The sequence below is a fragment of the Punica granatum genome, unplaced genomic scaffold (assembly GCF_007655135.1).
Source record: "Punica granatum isolate Tunisia-2019 unplaced genomic scaffold, ASM765513v2 Contig00028, whole genome shotgun sequence".
Lineage (NCBI taxonomy): Eukaryota > Viridiplantae > Streptophyta > Magnoliopsida > Myrtales > Lythraceae > Punica > Punica granatum.
Genome location: NW_022204046.1, coordinates 35,995 through 59,793, shown reverse-complemented (window position 1 = coordinate 59,793; position 23,799 = coordinate 35,995). Strand labels below are relative to the sequence as shown.

The window sequence follows — 23,799 nt, the reverse complement described above, 5'->3', positions numbered from 1 at the left end:
AAACTTGGGTTTTTTTTTTGTAATTTACCCTATTTTTTTCTATATCTATTATTTGTCCACCTCTATCTACTTTGGTTCTCATACATATATATATTCAGTACACATTTACCCCATACGGACAAACACATGTACATATATATACCTAGTAAATATTATAAAATCTAATGTTTATCTTTGTTCATGCATTATTTGTATAATGGTAAAATAATATGCTTATATTATTCCACCACATCCTTTCTTAATGCTATCCAAACATGAATTATGAAGGATTAAGAGAATCTCCTCATAAACCACCCCATCCCACCCGTCCATAACCCACCTCACCCCATCCCTCCATCCCTCCATAACCCATCCCATCCAATTATCCAAAAAAAATGTAAAAGCTAAGTAACTATGGTATTGTTGCGGCCTAAATGGAATGTAAATTAAATACAAATGCATATTTAATGCGAGAATCGAACTATGCAGACAAAGTATCCTAATGTAATTCGATATTTTGATTATGAAGGGTAACTTATAAAAAGACATCTTAAACCCTCCTTTATTCACAAAAGTACAATAAGGCTCATTATAAACCTATTACCTTTTACTTATCCGCTCAAAAAAGAGATAAAAATTCCATTTTGATTTTGAGACTATAGTATTTTTTTCGTTGAAAAATCTAATATTAGAAAGTCCAATTGGGCCTTGACTAATCCAGTCAAACCGAGTCGGTCCATTAAGGGGTAAAACTCTCATAACGTGAATTTTTTCTATTCACAAAATTCGAACTCGAGACTTTACTTAATAGGAACAAGCATCGAACTATTTGAACCAATCAAGTTATATAGACCAATATATTTATACATATTACCTATAAATCCCGTTGTTAACGTGTAGATCCATACCCAACTTATGTCGTTTGCCTTGTAATTGGAAAAATTTATGTTATTGGCCTTTTTTCGTAAACATACATGTGTATATATATATGTGTGTGTGCGGACCCATATCCGGCCACGACACATTGACATCAATGGCGTGCGTAAATGAGCACGCGAATGGATGGGAGTCATCGCCTTCCAATTTAAGGTTTGAGAACCTACGGTCGGAGAGATACCCAAGTCTAGGGTGCATGATACGATACCTCCTAGGTTGTTAAAGGTCATGGTCTGCGAAAACAGAAATCTAGGTTCCGGGGTCCTGTTGCGACCGAGTTTCCTTGATCGACCAAGGATTGGTACTCAACTTGTCAAGGGAGTTTGCTGGTTTTATCTGTCGAGCTATTTAAGGCTTCGCACATCTCACATGTAAATCGATGCCAAAAATACGAGAGACTTGAATTGAAGAGATGAATCTCATCATATAGGAGTGACCCAGATGCATGACAAGCCTACTCACTTTTTGTCTTTTTTTTTTTCTCTTTTTTTTGTGATTTTCTAATAATAAATCCTATCAATTGTTCGTGCAAATCTGTTAATAAATTCAATGATGCGTCTTTTTTGATTTGTCATGACTTGAAATCTATCATAAGGCAATTAAATATGCATCCTAAATTACATTATTCTTTTTATTTATTTTTTTGGTTAAAAGTCGAATGAATTAACCTACAACTAACCAGTTTATTTGAAGAGGGTCACCTCATGTGATCAAATTCATCCGATCAACTCAATTCTCGCATCGCTCATGACCTCACACATGCTAGACCCAGGCAATTATTGATCAAAATACAATGAAATGAACTCTCAAGCTCTTAATTATAAAATTTGTGACATAAAATGTTTTTATCGATGATAAATCGTTTGAGTCCAATTTTAATTTTAAAAGGGGGACGGAGGCTTAGACAAGCCTAATGGGCCTTAATTGGTCTGGCAGACCCAACTAGGCCCAACGGGCTAAACCAACCCACATTGGGTGTCGGGCCACCACAGCGGGCCTGACCCGCCCGAGTGCCCTACTTGAGTCCCAAGGATCCGGCTGGGTCGGTGGTGGCTAGATAACCATTTCCCTGACTCTAGTCCTACTCAAATCTTCGAGTTTTGACCTTATTCTCATGTTAAGTCACAATATCACGTCTCTTAAATGGTTTAGGCCCAATCCCGTGATAAATTAAATCCCGATTTTAAGACCGACCTTACGTGATTAATCCGGTTCATGTGAGGTTCAAATTAAAAATGGCATTCAACACTTCCACTTGGGCATACAAGATCACAACATCATTTTGTTTGCTGATTTTAAGCTTGAGTGGATCGATTAAACTGATTTAATGTGCTTAGCCAATCTTGTCCTTTAAGGCTGAATATACATGGATTCCATTTCGTGTTGATTCGTTCTTATTTCACAAAATCCATTTTAAGCCCAATCCTTTTTAAAGTCAAATTCGTGCTCGAGTTGGTTTACATCATGCATCCCGATTTTGAAGTTGGTATGGCGATGACTGGAATGAAGCCGAGAACATGATGGTATGGCCGAGATTAGGCTATGCTTGGGTGGGAATAGTATGTATGGAAGGGAATGAATGTGGAATGATTGGAAGGTGTTTTAATGGAACTTTGGGAGCAAAATGGCATGTGTGTATGTGAAATAATTGGAAGGTGTTTTAATGGAACTTTGGGAGCAAAATGGCAGCATCATAGCAGTAACCGATCTGTCCAGCATTACTCGAAAGCGATTTTGACTAGACTATAAGTGCAAATGCATTCAAACTGCTGCTAAAGCTAAGCTAACCCGATGATGCATCCCGAGGAACTGAGGGTTCGTTGATTGGATTCCAGTAGACTTACAGTCTTCAAACAAAGTCAATCCCAGTGCTGGTCCCTCAGTTCACCTAGCTTCAATTGCGTAACCTTACCAAAATTTGTATGTCGCTAACCATATGGGAAATCGTGTGCACCAAAAGGCGCCGTTGGAAAAAAGCTTAATTGGGAGCTGTAAGCACCCCATTTTGGTCCACCAGCTCCAGGACAGGACATTAGTAAGGCTCCCGACTAGGACTTCAGAACTCTAACAAAAATGGCGAGGGCAAAGTATAGAATTTTACGGCACACATAGTTGATCCCGAAGATTAAGACACGAATTATCAACATTCAAACCAAAGGCAATGAAAAAAGAGGAACTCACATTTCTGTATCATTTTCTTCGATGAGAATGACTATCTTCGTGGATCCTAGAGCCAAGTTCGGTATTTTTAGATCAAGGTTTGGTGAGTCGGAGACATTTCAACACAAAAATCACATCGAGAGCCCATTCGAGCAAAGAGATAAAAATTGTGGGAGCAGGGGTGCCCAAACAGTGAATACAGCAGCTCGAGCATATGATTCGATGCATCATATCACAATCAATCTTGAATCTAAAAGGAAGAATCTCATATGCTTGACCTAGGAAATCAAGTTAGGTTCGATTTGACGGGTCACTCATCCCAAGATTCAATACGGAGAGAGAGTTATGAATTTTTGAGCACACCATGCGCGAAACAATTAAACCGGGACAGATTCTGCCAGTCGAGAGAGAAAACCCATATAAAATTCAATTCTTCGTATTTTCAAGCATGGTTGGCGTCTTCAGATTCCCAATTCATTGAAGATTCAGAAAATCAAGAAAAACAGGATGCGTTTTGATGCGACAGAAGACCTTTCAAGTCGGTACCTGGAGAAAAATAGGTTCTAACAACCCTATTTCGAAGGAAACAACCTCAGGAGCTAAACTCACGGCCTTGACAATGAAATTTCGATATTTTAGGCGAATTCCATCGTTTAGAGCTTCAAATAGGCAATTTTATGTTAATTAGGGTGCTTTTTACAATTTTAGGAAAGTTTATTTCTTTTTATGCAATTTAGTTTTTTTAACCCTATTTAAGCTTTGTGTAAGCCCTAGGGCTGAAGGAGTTGTTTTTGGATTATCAATAAAAATTGGAGCTTTCGTGCTCTTTGTCGAATTCTCGGGTTTGTTCGAGTTGGATGCCAATTTCCTAGGAATTCGAAGAATCAATAGGGATTGAAGGTCGTAGTTCCGGTATTCTGCAGAATCAACGGGTCTGCGACAGGTTACTTGCGTGTACGTTGCGTCAGTTGGTATCAAAGCCTACGGTTTGATCTTGATCGACCATGCCGCCTAGAAGGAGGGATCGTGTGGAATATGTTCATGACCGTGAAAATCTGCAACATCTGGAGCAGAGGTTGGATCAGATGGATCAGAGGGATCAGAGGATGGATCGTATGTTGGGACAGCTAACACAGCAGATGGCTGCACTTATGGAGAATTAGAATCGAAGAGACCCTAATCCGAATTCTGACCTTGATCGAGAGGAAATCGAGTATGATTCTAATACTGAAGGGAACGCGACTTTGTTTTCCGAAGAGGATCCGTCTGATGACGCATTTTTCGTGGCGGGAGGCGATGGAGAGCCCGATTTCGACGAGGATGATGAGGGAGATGACAAGGGTTATGACGAGAACTGGAAATTAGATGAATTTGAGGGGAATGATGTGGGTCTTTTTGCTTCTGCGGAGTATGATGAGGATGAGAAGGAGGCTAATGCGGTCTGGGAGGCCATCGACAAGAGAATGGACTTGCGAAGAAAAGATAAGAGGGAGGCAAAGCTGGAGCAGGAAATTGAGAAGTACCATGCCCCGAATCAACAAATGAGGACGAGGATGTCAGATGTCTCTATAGAACCAATCACTGCAGCAGAGTATTTTGAGTCGGGATTTTTTCCAATCATCCGTTCTGAAGCATGGGCTGACATCAGTTTTCGGTCAAGTATGGAAGATGTGTATGTTTGTGTGGATAATTTTATCTCTGGACTCCTAGAGCGATTTCGAAGGGGAATTCTCTCCACCCAGGGGAGAATGATGCGGCAGAAGACCTGGCAAGTCGGTACTTGGAGAAAAATAGGTTGTGATGACCCTATTTCTATGGAAATGGCCTCAGGAGCAAAACTCACGGCTTAGCCGTGAAATTTCGATATTTTAGGCGAATTACATCGTTTATGGCCTCAAATATGCAATTTTATGTTAATTAGGGTGCTTTTTACAATTTTAGGAAAGTTTATTTCTTTTTATGCAATTTAGTTTTTTTTTAAACCCTATTTAAGCTTTGTGTAAGCCGTAGGGCTGGAGGAGTTGTTTTTGGATTATCAATAAAAATTGGAGCTTTCGTGCTCTTTGCCCAATTATCGGATTTGTTCGAGTTGGATGCTAATTTTCTAGGAATTCGAAGAATCAATAGTGATTGAAGGTCGTAGTTCCGGTATTCTGCGGAATCAACGGGTCTGCGATAGGTTATTCGCGTGTACGCAGCGTCACGTTTTAGGCTAGATTAGTACATAATTAAAGGTTTCCTCACAGATCAGGACCAAATTTCCCGGTATTGGCCAGCTATTGAAGAAAAATTGTTTCGAGTACTTCCCAAGGTCGAACGATCTTCAAATTTTACGAGGATGTGCCTAACTCATGTAGGGATCAAGAAAAAATATCGGATAGGCTGGAAAGTTCATGAGCAGCTCAGGATAATTTCGGATGCTCAGGTCATACCCATGAACTGTTGGTCACAGCTCTGTTCCCTCTGTTTTAGCTGAACAAATTGAGTACAAGCAACCCTTTCCTCTCTTCCTCTTCTCTCACACACCATCTTTGCTCCTCTTCTGCAACTCCCCAGCAACCACCTCCTCAGGTTCTCCTTTTTCTTCACAGCAAAAAAAGGCAGATAGGGGGACAGGGAGGAGAGGGGACCAGTTTTCCTCTCTTTTCCACGAGGACGAGACCTCCATCAGCAGCTTGTCATCATCACCACCTTCTGCTACTTCATCTCCAAAAGGAAACCATCACTTCTCTGCTTCTTTCGGTTCCCACGCAAAGAAAAACAGACAGCAGCAAGAGGAGCCTCTCTCTTCTTCTTTTTTGGGCCGACTTGTCCATGCAACTAGGATGGCCCAAGCTCTCAAAAAAAAAAAAAACACCGTCAATAGCCTCAGGACTTCCTCTCGTTCCTGGGCCGTGGCTCTCTTTTTTCCATGGCTCATTGCCAATCAGCATATGTCCATGCACCTCCTCCATCTCTTCTACTATTCGGCTGCTGCTCTTGGTCCACCAGAGCTGCCAACATTAAGTTATCCGAGCTAAGTCCTCGTTTCCTTTTCACATTCGTTCCTTTCAGCTGCATTTGCTCGCCTTTGACTTTTCCGTTTGTGCTTTCCTTTTCTTTCAATTCGCAGATCTTGTCCTCCTTCACGAAAGACACAGAGGAAACTTAGAGTTTCCTCAACTCTCGGCTCTGCGACCATTATCAACATGAAAAATCACACTGGCTCCCGCTGGTCAGTGAAGCCCCATTGACTGACCCTGAGCCCACCTCCTCGCCTGTGATTCTCCCTTTTGCAACTAGAGGCCGCCCCTTCCTCTCCAAAAGCGACTATGGTGGTCTCGATGTCCACCGCAAGCAGTATCTACCGTTCCTCCGTAAGTCTCAGCTCAACGTAGATATGGTGAGGTCTTTTCGGTCTCGAAGTTTGATTGTTCATGCCCGGTTCTAGTTGAGTGATGAGTATAGGTTGATTTTGAGACGTTTTATCGGAAGTCTGTTGTTCGCGGTTGTAAGCATGGATAGGGTTGAGCTGGCCATTGATTCTTCTACCCATTCGTGTTGATATTACTTGATTTCCACTGTTTGAGTTGGTGTTCAAGCAATGAGCTGAATTATTGCACGATTTTTCAATGGATTTGGGGCATATTCAAAGCATTTTGGTAAGTTGTGGTCGAATTTGAATAAACAGTTAAACTGAACTAATGTTGAGTTGGTTTTGCCTAGATGTGTGAATAGTGAATGACTTGGGACGACCATTTGATAGTTGAACTTCAAGATCGACTTATCATGCTTGTTTTGTCGATTATCCCTTGCCTCAACTATATGACTTAGGCTAGAATTGGGTATAGAGGCATTTAGAGGTCCATGTCTCGTCGTTATGAATCCCTGGCAATCGATTCATAATATTTATTTTTGCTTGTTGGCCTCTAGAGATTAAAGGCCTTAGAGACTCGTTTTAACAACCTTCGAGTCATTGGATGAGTTGTTGTTGTGCTTAGATGTCTCGAGATCAATTCTCTTAACGCTTCATGCTAATCCCAGGTGTTATGGAGTTAAGTTATTGGGATGTTAAGGTCATAATCAGATTCGAATTGTGGTCTTGGAGCTCATTTCATTAATTTTACTCTCGAACCCGTTCATGACTCGAATATTTGCCTTTGCCCTGATTCCCCAGTGTTTGTTTTTTTATTTGTATATCCCCTCGAGCCTTGGAGTGGAGAGACGAAAATCGAAGAGACGAGAAGACAATAGGCCGATGTCGGTGGGGCTCGAAGTGAAGGCCGCCTCGGTCCGCAGTAGTCAAGGATCTTCCAAGCTAATATATTCTAGGAATCTCTAGGATAAGGTACGATTTCTCGATTTAAGTGGCATTTCTAGGGCTCCCCATTGATGTGATTGCGTGATAATTCTGGGAATGAGTGGTAATGTGAGTCTTACGAACCGTGATGATGAGCGGGACCTTTTCAAACTCGATTTCACAAAGTTTTCAATCTGTTTCAGTTCAGTCCTTGCAGTTTTTCCACTGTTTCCAGTTCAGCCCCAAACTTTAAGATCTGTTTCAACATAGTCCTGGGCCATTTTCAGCATCTTCAGTTCAGCCACTGAACTTTCCAGAAAATTCAGATCAGTCTAGGGAACTTTTCACTGATGTTCAGCTCAGTCCCTGACTTTCTTAATGAATCCAGATTGGTCCCTGGCCGAATTTGACATTTTCAAAGCAATCCCTGACTTTTTGAGCTGTTCCAAATCAGTCCTCAGAGCTTTAGCCGAATTTTCAAATTGGTCCCAGATCTTTTTAAATTATTCAATTCAGTCCTTGGATAATTTCTTTAAAAAAATCAAATAACAAAATAATAAGAGCTTCCAACCCGTCTCATTTGAGTCCCCGACCGACAGTATGTATGTTCTTTTAATACGTTTTTGTCAGGCTCATTATGCGTATGTGGCGTCGCTATGTGTGTTCATGTTATTTTTCGCTTCCATGAGTCAACGCCATTTTATCGATTCCATTAAAATATTGTGCTTCTGCAATCTTGCGTGTTTACATGCGTTTCTCGTGATCATGGCGGCGTCGACTTCGTAGAATACGTGTTATGATCGTGGTTGATATATGATTGCATGCAATCGTATTTTTCGTTTGACATTGATAGGATGATAAATCGTAAGTCAAACGCGTCAGTTTTAAATAGTGTGCATGTATTTGTGTATCGACGACTGCCTCGGACCCACGAGGGTCCAAGAGCGCATTGGCCATCATTGACTGGGCATTATTTGCCTTCCAGGAACTACCTTGGTCTTCGTGTCACAAATTGCTTCACAAACCCATAGTACCCAAGGTGTAAGATAGTAATCACTAAAAGAATTTCACATACGGGGCAAGGGACGTATAATTCAGCTAAATAAATCACTCGGCTCTAAGCAAAGTGCATGAATTGATAAATTTCCGGTAATCGCGTTGATAGAACGGGTTCTTCTGTCAGAAAATGCATAATTCGACTAATTGTGCACTCGGCCTAATCAAACACGGGCAAATAGGTAGAAAGGGATGGCTTTGAATTTTCAGGTGAAAACACACGCTCTTGGCCTAATTTGTATTAAACCGCATTGTCACCATACAGAACAATCTAAAACAGACCCACACATCTTTAGTCGAATTAGCACCGTACACAAACATGTTCTTTCGTCCGTTTAGGCTAGGACATTGTTTGCTATGTAATCTCGGTTCATAATTGGATTAATCACGTAAACTTGGCTTAATACACCACTTGTTTGCATTTGTCTGCTTTTGTTTGCTTTTGTCAGTTTTCATCTGTTTGCATCTACTTTCGTATGTTTTCGTCTATTGCTCATTGTTTAATCGCGGTTCGGGCTCGAACCCGTAGAATACGTCATGCACGAGGTCCAATGCCATTAAACCCTCAATCACGGGGTCCAATGCCCCACACACACTGAGTGCGCGCAACCCGAGCGTGGAATTGGGTCTTGCTTCGACTTACTACCTTGCTCCTAGTAGTGTCTATTTGGAAGACGACTCGGATCGGGTAGGTAAGTCGTGGCCGTACATGACCCGAGAGCTCGACCGACCCTATGGCTATCACGGGAGTCAAACGACTCTTCTGCTATCCGTCGGTTCGGTTGGACCCGACCCCCGGCTCTCTGAGCCTGCATTGCCTTAACCTTAGTTTCGATCATTCAAAATCACGCGGTGAGCACGAGTGGAATATTTGGCCTAATGCAAATTGACCGCGTCCATGTATTGTATTGCGTATGTATTTTGTATTTATTTGAGAGCACATTGTAAAGACATCTTTTGTATTTTCATTTAGTCGTTGTAAGGACCTCGGTTGGTGAGCAGATGGTCTGAGTGTTTCATCGAAGTTACGTTGTCAAAACGAGTGAGGAGTGTGCAACCTAATTCACGCGGTAAATGAAATGAAACGGCAAACCCTAGACAAATAGAGTACCGAAAGGGCGTACGGGATATATGCCCGCACGTAATAGAACTCTCGGATCTAGAACTTTCGGTTCCTCAAGACCAATGCCTTAGCAACTAGGTGTACCCTGTACCACCAGGCCCAGGTAATTTGCCGGCCCTCGACCTTCGGGTCGTACAATGGCAAGTGGCAACTCGTTCTCACGCATGTCCGTCACGCTTCCCCACAGGAAGGTGGACACTCCCAAGCCGTGCGATAGTGTACACATGCGGGTCTCGACGAGAGCAAATTCGGGTCCGTACAGGAACATTATGGTGTTTATGGTTTACTGATTGGAGTTTCGCTCGTTGAACTATTCCAATTTAACGTTATTGCTCAACTCAGATTTTTTTGCTCAAGCTTTGTACCTCTTTCTCATCTTTGAATTTATATATCTCATAATTCGTGATGATCCAGATGTGCTGCATGAAATCAAACCGAAGCCTACAATGTAAACAATAAGGCTAGAGAGTTTCAAGTTTCGTGTTGACTTGACTCCGATAGGATGACGAAAATTTCCCTAGAGTTCCTTTGGCCAGACTCCCTCCCAGCTAATCACTACTTCAAATTATATCCTTGCTTTTTACCGAACCTTGGCCAAGACGGTCCAGGTGATTACAATATATATATATATATATACACACGTACTAGATATAACCTTTACTAGGGGCAAAATTTATTTTCAGCGCCTACTGAAAAAAAAAACTTTTTGGAACCATGGTATCCAAAAACCTAATTAGGCTCCGACTAATCCAGTAGAGGCAGGTCGGCCACTAAGAGGTAAAGCTCTCACAGCGTGGATTTTCTGCATTCGCAAAAACTCGAACTCGAGACCTTGCTTAAGCGGAATAAGCGCCGGACCGCTTGAACCAACCCACGCTGGTAGGGGCAAAATTTATTAAATAAATATTTTGTCATTAGTTCTTCTAAGAAGGCCCAGGCTTCCTTTTTTCACTCTTTACATATACAAGTTACAACCGTGACAGTGACTCTATCTAGGGAAAATATAATAAATTTGATTTCTTTTTCTTGTAATTAGTTAGATATATATATATATATATATAATAACAAATTCTCGAGTTAAATTCTCATATCGCCACATTATCAAAAATATAAAAGGGAGCTCTATCCCGTTGCTATGTCATTGTTTACATATAAGGAAGCATTTTTATTTTTTTATTAAAGAAATATGTGCAACTTCTATATCGCTAGCTATACATATAGAGTGATATAATTAAATATATGATAGGATAGAAAATTCAATATATAGTGGATGTTATAGATGCCGTGGAAATTCAATAGGAGATTAAGTATATATAATGAAATATATAGTGGAAGTTGAATAGGAAATTCAATATATATATTGGATATTGAAATCATCTTCGAAGAAGATGCACATGAAAGGTACATTCTCCAAATATGTTCGAAAATTATGTAGTTTAAAACACTGCTTGGCATCCATATTATCGCATGCATCCATATTATCGCATATAATAAATAATAGTAGAATATATATTAGTATAAATATAGATTCTATATTTATTTACATATATATATATATCCCGTTTCAGAATATGTAATATATATATAGTTTCTATATATATATAATAGAATATGTAATATATATATATATATAGTTTCTATATATATATAATAGAATATCTATGTATAATGGTAGTAGAATATTTTGATGGATGGATTGGAAATTTTCATATTTATTTATTAGGGAAATAATTTCTATGACCTTTCCTAACTTTATATATATATAGAGTTGTATATTGTATGCATATTTATGCAGCACGAACGCCATATCCTATATTAATTTGGTCGTTTCACAAGGATTGATCAAGTTTTCCCTTTAATTCCATCAAATTTATTCATATGGTCGTTCCATCGAATTAGGATTTAATTGTTTTTCTATGCTATTGCGATCATCTTTAACTGCCATGAGTTGACATTGCTGATTATCAAACATTTAAATAGTTGCTTTGCTCCTGTTGTGTTGTTGATTTGAAAAATTTTATTCTTTGGAAGAATTGCGATCACTTGTTGTGATTTTAAAAATATTAAAAATCTTTCCCGCTCAACATGCGGCTTTTCACTTAGTTAAATTCCTTATATAAATTAAGTGGTGTTTGGTAACGGAGTAGATGATGATTCTACTTAATACCAAGGGATGAAAACAAAAGTAGTTGGAAGAATTTATTATTAAAAAATTGGTTGTAATAATGGTAAAGAAAAAATATACGAGAGAATTTATTATTAAATTGAAGAAGATTAAAAAAATAATGATTAGTTATTAAATTGAGAGAAAAATAATGAATAGTTGAGAGAATATAATATTAAAAAATTAATTGTAATAATGGTTAAGAAAAAGTATGTGAGAGAATTTATTATTAAATTGAAGAAATCAGAAAAAATAATGATTATGTTGTTGAATTGAGAAAAAAGTAAAGTTAAATGCAATATGATTTACTCCATAAGCAAAAAAAAACCGTATGATTGAGGGGCGAGTGTGCCTGCGGCCACCACCGCCCAGGGCCGTTGGCAGCCTCCATCGCTCACATTGTATGCTGACAACCCTACGCCTCTGTCCCCTGCAAATCAATTCCTCTTCTTCCCCAAGCATCTTACATTGAATAGATCAACATTGAACAGACAAAGAATCATTATGATAATTTCATTCCCTTCACTTCCTCATGGGTTCGACCAGTGAGATGTTCTTCTCGAGCTGTATGTTGGGTCTGTTATTACTATTGTCTGTTTGGCTCTTATGGGAACCTGTCTGGATAAAGATAATGATGGCGGCTCATATGGCATCCTCCATGGCAACACCATCGAGATTCTTCGGATGAGGAAGGAAGCCGTAAAGAGATCTCGACTTCTAAGGGGGTGGGGGCCGGGATGGGGCGTGATGGCCGCCAACGACAGCTCCAACCCCCCAGTCTCTGCTAGTTTTTTTTTTTTTTAATTCGTCTTTCTTAAGTTCAGAATTTAAATTTAATTTCTAAAATTTAGAAAAATATTTCAAAAATAGTGAGAAAAACCCCATTCAAATACTTTAACAAACGCTACGGCCATATTAATATAAAATTAAATTTTTGGCCTGAAAGAGAAAATGTAGTAAAGGTTCTGGCCTCATTTAGTACGTATCCCATGTTTTTCCTTTTTTTTACTAGGCTCATGCATTGCCTTTTTTACGGAAACTAGTTGATGACCCACGCGTCAAGCGGACACAATTGAATTTGCAACTAATCTAAACAAATTTACACGTTATGCGTAAATAAAATTTAGTCAAAACCAAATGAATTATGCCAAGGACATCAATAAATTACAAAAAATCGTTCATATCGACTAAGAAAAATGATATCTCTCCAAATCAATTGGACGATACTTCGATAGGAGTGTAATTATCTTGAAATTATTAATTGTCTCATGGATCGGAGGACATCAAAGGTTATGATTTTGGAAGCCAGCATTTACATACAACTATTTGAGCGTGAGTTTTTAACAATTGTTATTCGATCTAGATCCCATATTTATTTCCAGATATTTCATTATTGTAACAGAAATATTAATCCATCTAAACACAAAATCATGATTAATATGTGTTGGTTTAGATGATTCAACACTTATTCCCTATTAATAATGAGAAATACTTACATGAGTGATTCATAGATTTGAAATCTTTGTAACTATTTTTTTCGGGAAAAAATAAAAAAGCAAACAGTTTTCAAATCTAAAATAAAATTTGAACTTTCTACCATTTTTAGGTTTGTTACATATATAGATTTCAAATCTATATTATTCGAGTTTTGTGAATGGAGAAAATTCATGATTGGACAGCTTGTACCTAAATTAGTCACTGGTCAAACTTGTCAAATATTGGGCAGTGCACATAAAAAAAAATACACGTAACTATGTACCACAGCCGTCACAATTGCAGTAATAGCTCATATGTAGATGCGAAAGGAAAGGCAAAACTAAGAAATATTCTTAAGAGATGATAAGATGTTCTATTTCTTCGTTATTAGAGACATGGAGTACCTCCCTCTTATATCCGCAGTCCGATCTGTCTTACAATTATCACAAAACATGAGATTTACTTTTTATTCCCCTTTATTGCGATAAGTACAGAGAGTAAATAGGATACACTCGCGATCGCTTTCTAATTCACCGCATTAATTATTAGATGAGGTCTTCAAAGATCTCCTCATTTATTTCTTCATATTATTCGTCACCTTTCCTGCAAAACAAAATCAAAAGCGAATAAATGAGATCCATTAGTTCACACTGTCCAAAGTGGTCGACATAGGGAAATATACATATTGATTATTATATATGTATCACACCGTTCACATATATATATATATATATATATATATATATCAAGGCAAACTAACAAAAGAACAGAAATATGTTGCAAGCATATATGCTATACGATGCGGAGATCTGTTATTTGAACAAAGTTGCTGCCTTCATGCGTTTTGTTATATATATAGATGTGACAATTATGTAAACCTGACACTGAGTGAGACCAAATTAGGTAGGCAGCCATTGTGACTAAATTATATACGTAAGCCTTACTCGGTTCTTGAGCATGCATGGGCGCAAAATTTGTATAGCATGGTGAGGTCAAGTAATCTTGCATGAAAATAGTCATAGACACTCTGGCTGCTCACCGAGCTGTGTGAGAGCATGGAGGCTATATCCTCCCTCCTCGCCGAGGCGGAGGCGGCCTCACGGGTGGTCTACTGCCTCGTGGTGGAGGTGGTGGTGGAGACCGCCCTCGTGGTGGAGGTGGTGGTGGAGACCGCACTGGGGGTGGCGGTGGAGGAGATGGCGGGGGTGGGGACCAAACTGGGGGTGGCGGCGGGGGCGGAGACTTAACTGGGGGAGGCGGTGGTGGAGACATCACTGGGGGAGGAGGCGGTCGGGGAGACGGCGGGGGTGGAGACGTAACTGGGGGAGGCGGTGGTGGAGGAGAAGGCGGGGGTGGAGATGTCACTGGGGGAGGAGGCTTAACTGGGGGTGGTGGCGGGGGTGGAGACTTAACTGGGGGAGGCGGCGGTGGAGGAGAAGGTGGGGGTGGAGATGTAACTGGGGGAGGAGGCGGTTGGGGAGATGGCGGGGGTGGAGACGTAACTGGGGGAGGCGGTGGTGGAGGAGAAGGTGGGGGTGGAGATAGCATAGGTGGAGGCGGTGGGGGTGGAGACTGCACCGGTGGAGGAGGTGGACAGGTACAGACCGCTCGGGGTGGTGGAGGAGGCGGTGATCTCCTGGGGAAAGGAAAGGGTAACTTAGGGAGAGGAAAGAAAGGGAATCCTTCCGTGTTAGCTGCAGCAGTTTGGGACGGCTGGATAAGGAAGAACGTTGCCACCACAAGCACAGTGGCCATTATACTGGCCATGGAAGACCCCATCTTTTTGCTTCCTTAATTAGGTTGTTTCCCTTTGCCTTGATGCATTTCTCATTCGGTTCCTGCCCTCTTTATATAGATTTTTGGCTTGATTGTACTGTGGTAAAAGAGTCGTCGTAAAATGGGTTTAAAGTTGTACTAAATGATGTTGAAAATGGGGATTCTTAACTATAAGCGGCAATTCGTACTGTAATACCTAACTATGATGGCATGCTCATTATAATGGTCATGAAAATTCAACATATAACAGTATTTTTTTGGGTAGGAGACCAAATTAACTGGTTCGTTTCATCTTTTCGTTTCCTACCGGATGTTAGTTGCCAAACTTGCCTGAGGAGTGAAACTCCGTATGTGAGAAGGGAGTATCTCGTGTAGCTATACTCACCTCGACTGAGAATTAACTTATCTCCGTAAGTGCAAAACATAGGATTGTAATCGAAAAACTTGAAGAACATACTTCATATACTCTTTCTTTACTCAGTCGTCACCCCAGTTCTGTCATATAATATATTGCTTCAGTTCAGATTAAATTATAATTAAAGCTTTCCCAGCTTAATGAGCACATATAACACGTGAAAAATCACATTAAGAAAATTTTTGGCTAAAAAACATGAATGTTTCTTTTCCTTATGCGATCAAAAGCCATGCTGCTTAACACCACAACAACAGTTTAGGATCAAAGTCTCGAGTTGTATTCTCACACTGCCACATCATCAAAAATATAAAACGGAGCTCTATCGCTTTGCCACGTCTTATCCTTCAATGTTTACAAACTCCCTCGTCCTTTTCAGCATTCTATTTTAACTAGAGTATTATTCCGCGCGATCCCGAGGACCTGGAAATCTTTTTTGTTTTTTTTTTTATCGTGATAGTTTGCGTAATAAACAATATATATATATATATAATATAACAAAAATTAATGATAAAACTATTTATATGTGACAATTAAGAACTCTCGATTGATACTAAATGATTTAAATTTTTCGAAAGAATGTACTAATTAATATTTCATATACTATGAAAGCTAATATTTCTCCGCGTTAATCTTAAATTGAATTCTCAATGTTTCTAATTAGATCATGATCACAATATAAGAGGCCCTGAGTGGTCTACTAGTTTTACTTGATGAAGGGGTTCAATATTCATTAAAAGCATTTTGTAATCGGTATAACCTTGCATGTCACAGAAAAAAATAAGGTTATTTCTCATGCTATGGTCTTATTATGGGGGGAAAAAATAGAGAAAAGATAAGGACATTTCCAAAATTCAATGTTAAATAAAAGAGACTACTCAAATAAGCATTCGAGCCAAATCTTCTTCATGTAAAACCTGCTTGATTTAGATCGAGAAAATCGTACGGTTTTATGAAACCATGTGCTATGGCTCGAATCCGTCTATTTCCGATAGGAGCAGTTGACAATCGAATCCAATTTTTTCCATTATTTTCGTATCCGTAATAGTGCGAAATGAAGTCCCGTCTCTAACTTGTTCAAGAATAGTGGAATAGTGGCGTTGAGTTTCTCGACCCTTTGTCTTAGGATTAGTCACTTCTATTTCTTGATGGGAGCAGATAATTGAAATATTTATTTCCATCACTTTGATATTTATGTGCACTCTTACATCTTGCTTGGATAGAGAGTTATGGGGGTTTATGGAGGGATTAAAACAATCCATGTTTTGCAATTAAAAGATATAGGGTTATGATGGGTTATGATGGGATTACTTAATCCTCCATAACCCACCAAAGATCCATATTTTCATTCTATTAATTTTGGGTGTTATGAAGGAATAAGTCCTTAAAAGTCATTTTTAGCCCTAATTTTTTCACAAAATTTCAATAATGCCCTCTCTAATTATATTACCTTTGCTCGCTCATATATATGAGCCGAGATGTATATATACATTTATAGATATTATAGTTTGCGTAATAAACAATATATATATATATATAATATAACTAAAATTAATGATAAAACTATTTATATGTAACAATTAAGAACTCTCGATTGATACTAAATGATTTAAATTTTTCGAAAGAATGTACTAATTAATATTTCATATGATATGAAAGCTACTATTTCTCCGCGTTAATCTTAAATTGAATTCTCAATGTTTCTAATTAGACCATGATCACAATATAAGAGGCCCTGAGTGGTCTACTAATTTTACTTGATGAAGGGGTTCAATATTCATTAAAAGCATTTTGTAATCGGTGTAACCTTGCATGTCACAGAAAAAAATAAGGGTATTTCTCATTCTATGGTCTTATTATGGGGGAAAAAAAGAGAAAAGATAAGGACATTTCCAAAATTCAATGTTAAATAAAAGAGACTACTCAAATTAGCATTTGAGCCAAATCTTCTTCATGTAAAACCTGCTTGATTTAGATCGGGAAAATCGTACGGTTTTATGAAACCATGTGCTATTGCTCGAATCCATCTATTTCCGATAGGAGTAGTTGACAATCGAATCCAATTTTTTCCATTATTTTCGTATCCGTAATAGTGCGAAACGAAGGCCCGTCTCCAACTTGTTCAAGAATAGTGGAATAGTGGCGTTGAGTTTCTCGACCCTTTGTCTTAGGATTAGTCACTTCTATTTCTTGATGGGAGCAGATAATTGAAATATTTATTTCCATCACTTTGAGTTTTCTCTTAATTTTTTTTTCTTCTAAGTGACAGAATTTAGGCCTTAATTTCTGAAATTTGAATTTACAACTATTAAAACATTCGAAAGGCCTCATTTAAATATTTTAACAAATATTTTACAAAAAATAAACGTTTTATTTTGAAAGAGAAGAAGTACGAAACATTTTGGCCTCATTTAGTATTGTATCCCAAAAACAAAGTAACAGAGTAAATGAAACCCCACTGATGCAGGAACTGAATCTAAAATATTCTAATTTCCAAATCAAAATATGTGCCACTACACTATACTCTCATTCTCAATTTGTAGTCAATCACACAATAACGCAACCCTATGATCAAAGCACGAGCGGCCTCCCGGTTCTCATCTCAGCCTTTACTTTAAGTTTGTGAACTCATTCTGATTTTAATGAGTTTGGCATTCATCAGATTGCTTGATTTTCATCTTGCCTGTTTTTATTACAAAGACTGCTTTTTAAATATTAGTCCTACTTAGGTAGCATGTATATATACACACACACACACACACAGATAATCGGTATCAAACTGGCTAAACTTCCAAATCTTGGAAAATTTTAGCACTTTTAGCACCAGAGTACAAGGCCCTTCAGGACCTTGAATCACATAGGGATCAAGCAACAATCATTGTAGAGTTTTACTTGTTGGTCAAAGATCAAAGATCTCCTTTCAAAGGTTCTGCTCGTCTTAATAGGTTCTTCTCCACTTTTCCACTCAAAACAAGTGCTGAAACCATGGATCGCTCCCCAATTCAAGTCGTGTACATGGTTAACCCATATCGAGGAAGATTTCATCCAAATCTAGCTCAAAGCAGATAAAAACAGAGAAAACAGACAATAAAGAGGGTAATCCAGACCGGAACAGAACAACACAAACAAGAACTTACGGAGAATGCCTAAAATGCAATCTAGACAGCTCCAAATGATGTGCACTCTTACATCTTGCTTGGATTGAGAGTTATGGGGGTTTATGGAGGGATGAAAACAATCCATGTTTTGCAATTAAAAGATAGAGGGTTATGATGGGATTACTTAATCCTTCATAACCCACCAAAGATCCATATTCTACCAATTTGGGGTGTTATGAAGGAATAAGTTGTCAAAAGTCATTTTTAGCGCTCATCTTTTCACAAAATTTCAATAATGCCCTCTCTAATTATATTACCTTTGCTCGCCCATATATATGCACCGAGATGTATATATACATATATAGATATTATAAATCATTTTCTTTTATATATACACACCTCTGTTATATATATGTATATATCGTTTAACTCTATTATATTTTTTTGGGCAAATTACAAAAAAAAACCCAAATTTTGTAAAAAGTCTCAGTTTTGTCATAAATTTTGTTTTGTAACAAAAAAAACCATAAGTTTTCTAAAATGTCTCAAAAATGACATCCGTTATAACTTCCGTCAATTTTTGCCTACGTGTGACCTACGTGGACTGTTAAAGGGACCCGCCATCAATGGCAAAAATTGACGGAAGTTATAACGGAGGTCATTTTTGAGACATTTTAGAAAACTTATGGTTTTTTCTGTTACAAAACAAAATTTAGGACAAAATTGAGACATTTTACAAAACTTGGGTTTTTTTTTGTAATTTACCCTATTTTTTTCTATATCTATTATTTGTCCACCTCTATCTACTTTGGTTCTCATACATATATATATTCAGTACACATTTACCCCATACGGACAAACACATGTACATATATATACCTAGTAAATATTATAAAATCTAATGTTTATCTTTGTTCATGCATTATTTGTATAATGGTAAAATAATATGCTTATATTATTCCACCGCATCCTTTCTTAATGCTATCCAAACATGAATTATGAAGGATTAAGAGAATCTCCTCATAAACCACCCCATCCCACCCGTCCATAACCCACCTCACCCCATCCCTCCATCCCTCCATAACCCATCCCATCCAATTATCCAAAAAAAATGTAAAAGCTAAGTAACTATGGTATTGTTGCGGCCTAAATGGAATGTAAATTAAATACAAATGCATATTTAATGCGAGAATCGAACTATGCAGACAAAGTATCCTAATGTAATTCGATATTTTGATTATGAAGGGTAACTTATAAAAAGACATCTTAAACCCTCCTTTATTCACAAAAGTACAATAAGGCTCATTATAAACCTATTACCTTTTACTTATCCGCTCAAAAAAAGAAAACTATAGTATTTTTTTTCGTTGAAAAATCTAATATTCGAAAGTCCAATTGGGCCTTGACTAATCCAGTCAAACCGAGTCGGTCCATTAAGGGGTAAAACTCTCATAACGTGAATTTTTTCTATTCACAAAATTCGAACTCGAGACTTTACTTAATAGGAACAAGCATCGAACTATTTGAACCAATCAAGTTATATAGACCAATATATTTATACATATTACCTATAAATCCCGTTGTTAACGTGTAGATCCATACCCAACTTATGTCGTTTGCCTTGTAATTGGAAAAATTTATGTTATTGGCCTTTTTTCGTAAACATACATGTGTATATATATATGTGTGTGTGCGGACCCATATCCGGCCACGACACATTGACATCAATGGCGTGCGTAAATGAGCACGCGAATGGATGGGAGTCATCGCCTTCCAATTTAAGGTTTGAGAACCTACGGTCGGAGAGATACCCAAGTCTAGGGTGCATGATACGATACCTCCTAGGTTGTTAAAGGTCATGGTCTGCGAAAACAGAAATCTAGGTTCCGGGGTCCTGTTGCGACCGAGTTTCCTTGATCGACCAAGGATTGGTACTCAACTTGTCAAGGGAGTTTGCTGGTTTTATCTGTCGAGCTATTTAAGGCTTCGCACATCTCACATGTAAATCGATGCCAAAAATACGAGAGACTTGAATTGAAGAGATGAATCTCATCATATAGGAGTGACCCAGATGCATGACAAGCCTACTCACTTTTTGTCTTTTTTTTTTCTCTTTTTTTTGTGATTTTCTAATAATAAATCCTATCAATTGTTCGTGCAAATCCGTTAATAAATTCAATGATGCGTCTTTTTTGATTTGTCATGACTTGAAATCTATCATAAGGCAATTAAATATGCATCCTAAATTACATTATTCTTTTTATTTATTTTTTTGGTTAAAAGTCGAATGAATTAACCTACAACTAACCAGTTTATTTGAAGAGGGTCACCTCATGTGATCAAATTCATCCGATCAACTCAATTCTCGCATCGCTCATGACCTCACACATGCTAGACCCAGGCAATTATTGATCAAAATACAATGAAATGAACTCTCAAGCTCTCAATTGGCTACCGGCTCCGATACATGAAAATTCACTCATCTTTTTCCATGTTCCCGACTTATGTCACTCAAACACATCAAAATTTGACATAATGAAGTAAGATATCCCAAGGCTAATATGTGTGGGTCGATATCATCTCATGCTCATCATGAAAGAGATCCAAGACCACAAAATCAATTCTTAATTATAAAATTTGTGACATAAAATGTTTTTATCGATGATAAATCGTTTGAGTCCAATTTTAATTTTAAAAGGGGGACGGAGGCTTAGACAAGCCTAATGGGCCTTAATTGGTCTGGCAGACCCAACTAGGCCCAACGGGCTAAACCAACCCACATTGGGTGTCGGGCCACCACAGCGGGCCTGACCCGCCCGAGTGCCCTACTTGAGTCCCAAGGATCCGGCTGGGTCGGTGGTGGCTAGATAACCATTTCCCTGACTCTAGTCCTACTCAAATCTTCGAGTTTTGACCTTATTCTCATGTTAAGTCACAATATCACGTCTCTTAAATGGTTTAGGCCCAATCCCGTGATAAATTAAATCCCGATTTTAAGACCGACCTTACGTGATTAATCCGGTTCATGTGAGGTTCAAATTAAAAATGGCATTCAACACTTCCACTTGGGCATACAAGATCACAACATCATTTTGTTTGCTGATTTTAAGCTTGAGTGGATCGATTAAACTGATTTAATGTGCTTAGCCAATCTTGTCCTTTAAGGCTGAATATACATGGATTCCATTTCGTGTTGATTCGTTCTTATTTCACAAAATCCATTTTAAGCCCAATCCTTTTTAAAGTCAAATTCGTGCTCGAGTTGGTTTACATCATGCATCCCGATTTTGAAGTTGGTATGGCGATGACTGGAATGAAGCCGAGAACATGATGGTATGGCCGAGATTAGGCTATGCTTGGGTGGGAATAGTATGTATGGAAGGGAATGAATGTGGAATGATTGGAAGGTGTTTTAATGGAACTTTGGGAGCAAAATGGCATGTGTGTATGTGAAATAATTGGAAGGTGTTTTAATGGAACTTTGGGAGCAAAATGGCAGCATCATAGCAGTAACCGATCTGTCCAGCATTACTCGAAAGCGATTTTGACTAGACTATAAGTGCAAATGCATTCAAACTGCTGCTAAAGCTAAGCTAACCCGATGATGCATCCCGAGGAACTGAGGGTTCGTTGATTGGATTCCAGTAGACTTACAGTCTTCAAACAAAGTCAATCCCAGTGCTGGTCCCTCAGTTCACCTAGCTTCAATTGCGTAACCTTACCAAAATTTGTATGTGCTAACCATATGGGAAATCGTGTGCACCAAAAGGCGCCGTTGGAAAAAAGCTTAATTGGGAGCTGTAAGCACCCCATTTTGGTCCACCAGCTCCAGGACAGGACATTAGTAAGGCTCCCGACTAGGACTTCAGAACTCTAACAAAAATGGCGAGGGCAAAGTATAGAATTTTACGGCACACATAGTTGATCCCGAAGATTAAGACACGAATTATCAACATTCAAACCAAAGGCAATGAAAAAAGAGGAACTCACATTTCTGTATCATTTTCTTCGGTGAGAATGACTATCTTCGTGGATCCTAGAGCCAAGTTCGGTATTTTTAGATCAAGGTTTGGTGAGTCGGAGACATTTCAACACAAAAATCACATCGAGAGCCCATTCGAGCAAAGAGATAAAAATTTGTGGGAGCAGGGGTGCCCAAACAGTGAATACAGCAGCTCGAGCATATGATTCGATGCATCATATCACAATCAATCTTGAATCTAAAAGGAAGAATCTCATATGCTTGACCTAGGAAATCAAGTTAGGTTCGATTTGACGGGTCACTCATCCCAAGATTCAATACGGAGAGAGAGTTATGAATTTTTGAGCACACCATGCGCGAAACAATTAAACCGGGACAGATTCTGCCAGTCGAGAGAGAAAACCCATATAAAATTCAATTCTTCGTATTTTCAAGCATGGTTGGCGTCTTCAGATTCCCAATTCATTGAAGATTCAGAAAATCAAGAAAAACAGGATGCGTTTTGATGCGACAGAAGACCTGTCAAGTCGGTACCTGGAGAAAAATAGGTTCTAACAACCCTATTTCGAAGGAAACAACCTCAGGAGCTAAACTCACGGCCTTGACAATGAAATTTCGATATTTTAGGCGAATTCCATCGTTTAGAGCTTCAAATAGGCAATTTTATGTTAATTAGGGTGCTTTTTACAATTTTAGGAAAGTTTATTTCTTTTTATGCAATTTAGTTTTTTTAACCCTATTTAAGCTTTGTGTAAGCCCTAGGGCTGAAGGAGTTGTTTTTGGATTATCAATAAAAATTGGAGCTTTCGTGCTCTTTGTCGAATTCTCGGGTTTGTTCGAGTTGGATGCCAATTTCCTAGGAATTCGAAGAATCAATAGGGATTGAAGGTCGTAGTTCCGGTATTCTGCAGAATCAACGGGTCTGCGACAGGTTACTTGCGTGTACGTTGCGTCAGTTGGTATCAAAGCCTACGGTTTGATCTTGATCGACCATGCCGCCTAGAAGGAGGGATCGTGTGGAATATGTTCATGACCGTGAAAATCTGCAACATCTGGAGCAGAGGTTGGATCAGATGGATCAGAGGGATCAGAGGATGGATCGTATGTTGGGACAGCTAACACAGCAGATGGCTGCACTTATGGAGAATTAGAATCGAAGAGACCCTAATCCGAATTCTGACCTTGATCGAGAGGAAATCGAGTATGATTCTAATACTGAAGGGAACGCGACTTTGTTTTCCGAAGAGGATCCGTCTGATGACGCATTTTTCGTGGCGGGAGGCGATGGAGAGCCCGATTTCGACGAGGATGATGAGGGAGATGACAAGGGTTATGACGAGAACTGGAAATTAGATGAA

At 38.7% G+C, this 23,799-nt stretch overlaps 1 protein-coding gene across 1 annotated transcript; it reads right to left on the bottom strand.

Moving 5' to 3' along the window:
• Positions 1 to 13,521: 13,521 nt before the first annotated feature.
• On the bottom strand, positions 13,522 to 15,024 carry LOC116189854 (leucine-rich repeat extensin-like protein 3). The gene is made up of 2 exons (XM_031519591.1): positions 14,213 to 15,024; positions 13,522 to 13,776 (listed from the first exon to the last, which is right to left on the bottom strand). The coding sequence occupies exon 1, from the start codon at positions 14,950 to 14,952 to the stop codon at positions 14,236 to 14,238; it is 717 nt and encodes a 238-aa protein (XP_031375451.1). The 5' UTR covers positions 14,953 to 15,024; the 3' UTR covers positions 13,522 to 13,776; positions 14,213 to 14,235.
• Between the last annotated feature and the right edge of the window lie 8,775 nt (positions 15,025 to 23,799).

Bases quoted from the DNA above. Each gene is read 5' to 3' on its own strand.
- LOC116189854 (XM_031519591.1), bottom strand. From the start codon at position 14,952: ATGGGGTCTTCCATGGCCAGTATAATGGCCACTGTGCTTGTGGTGGCA.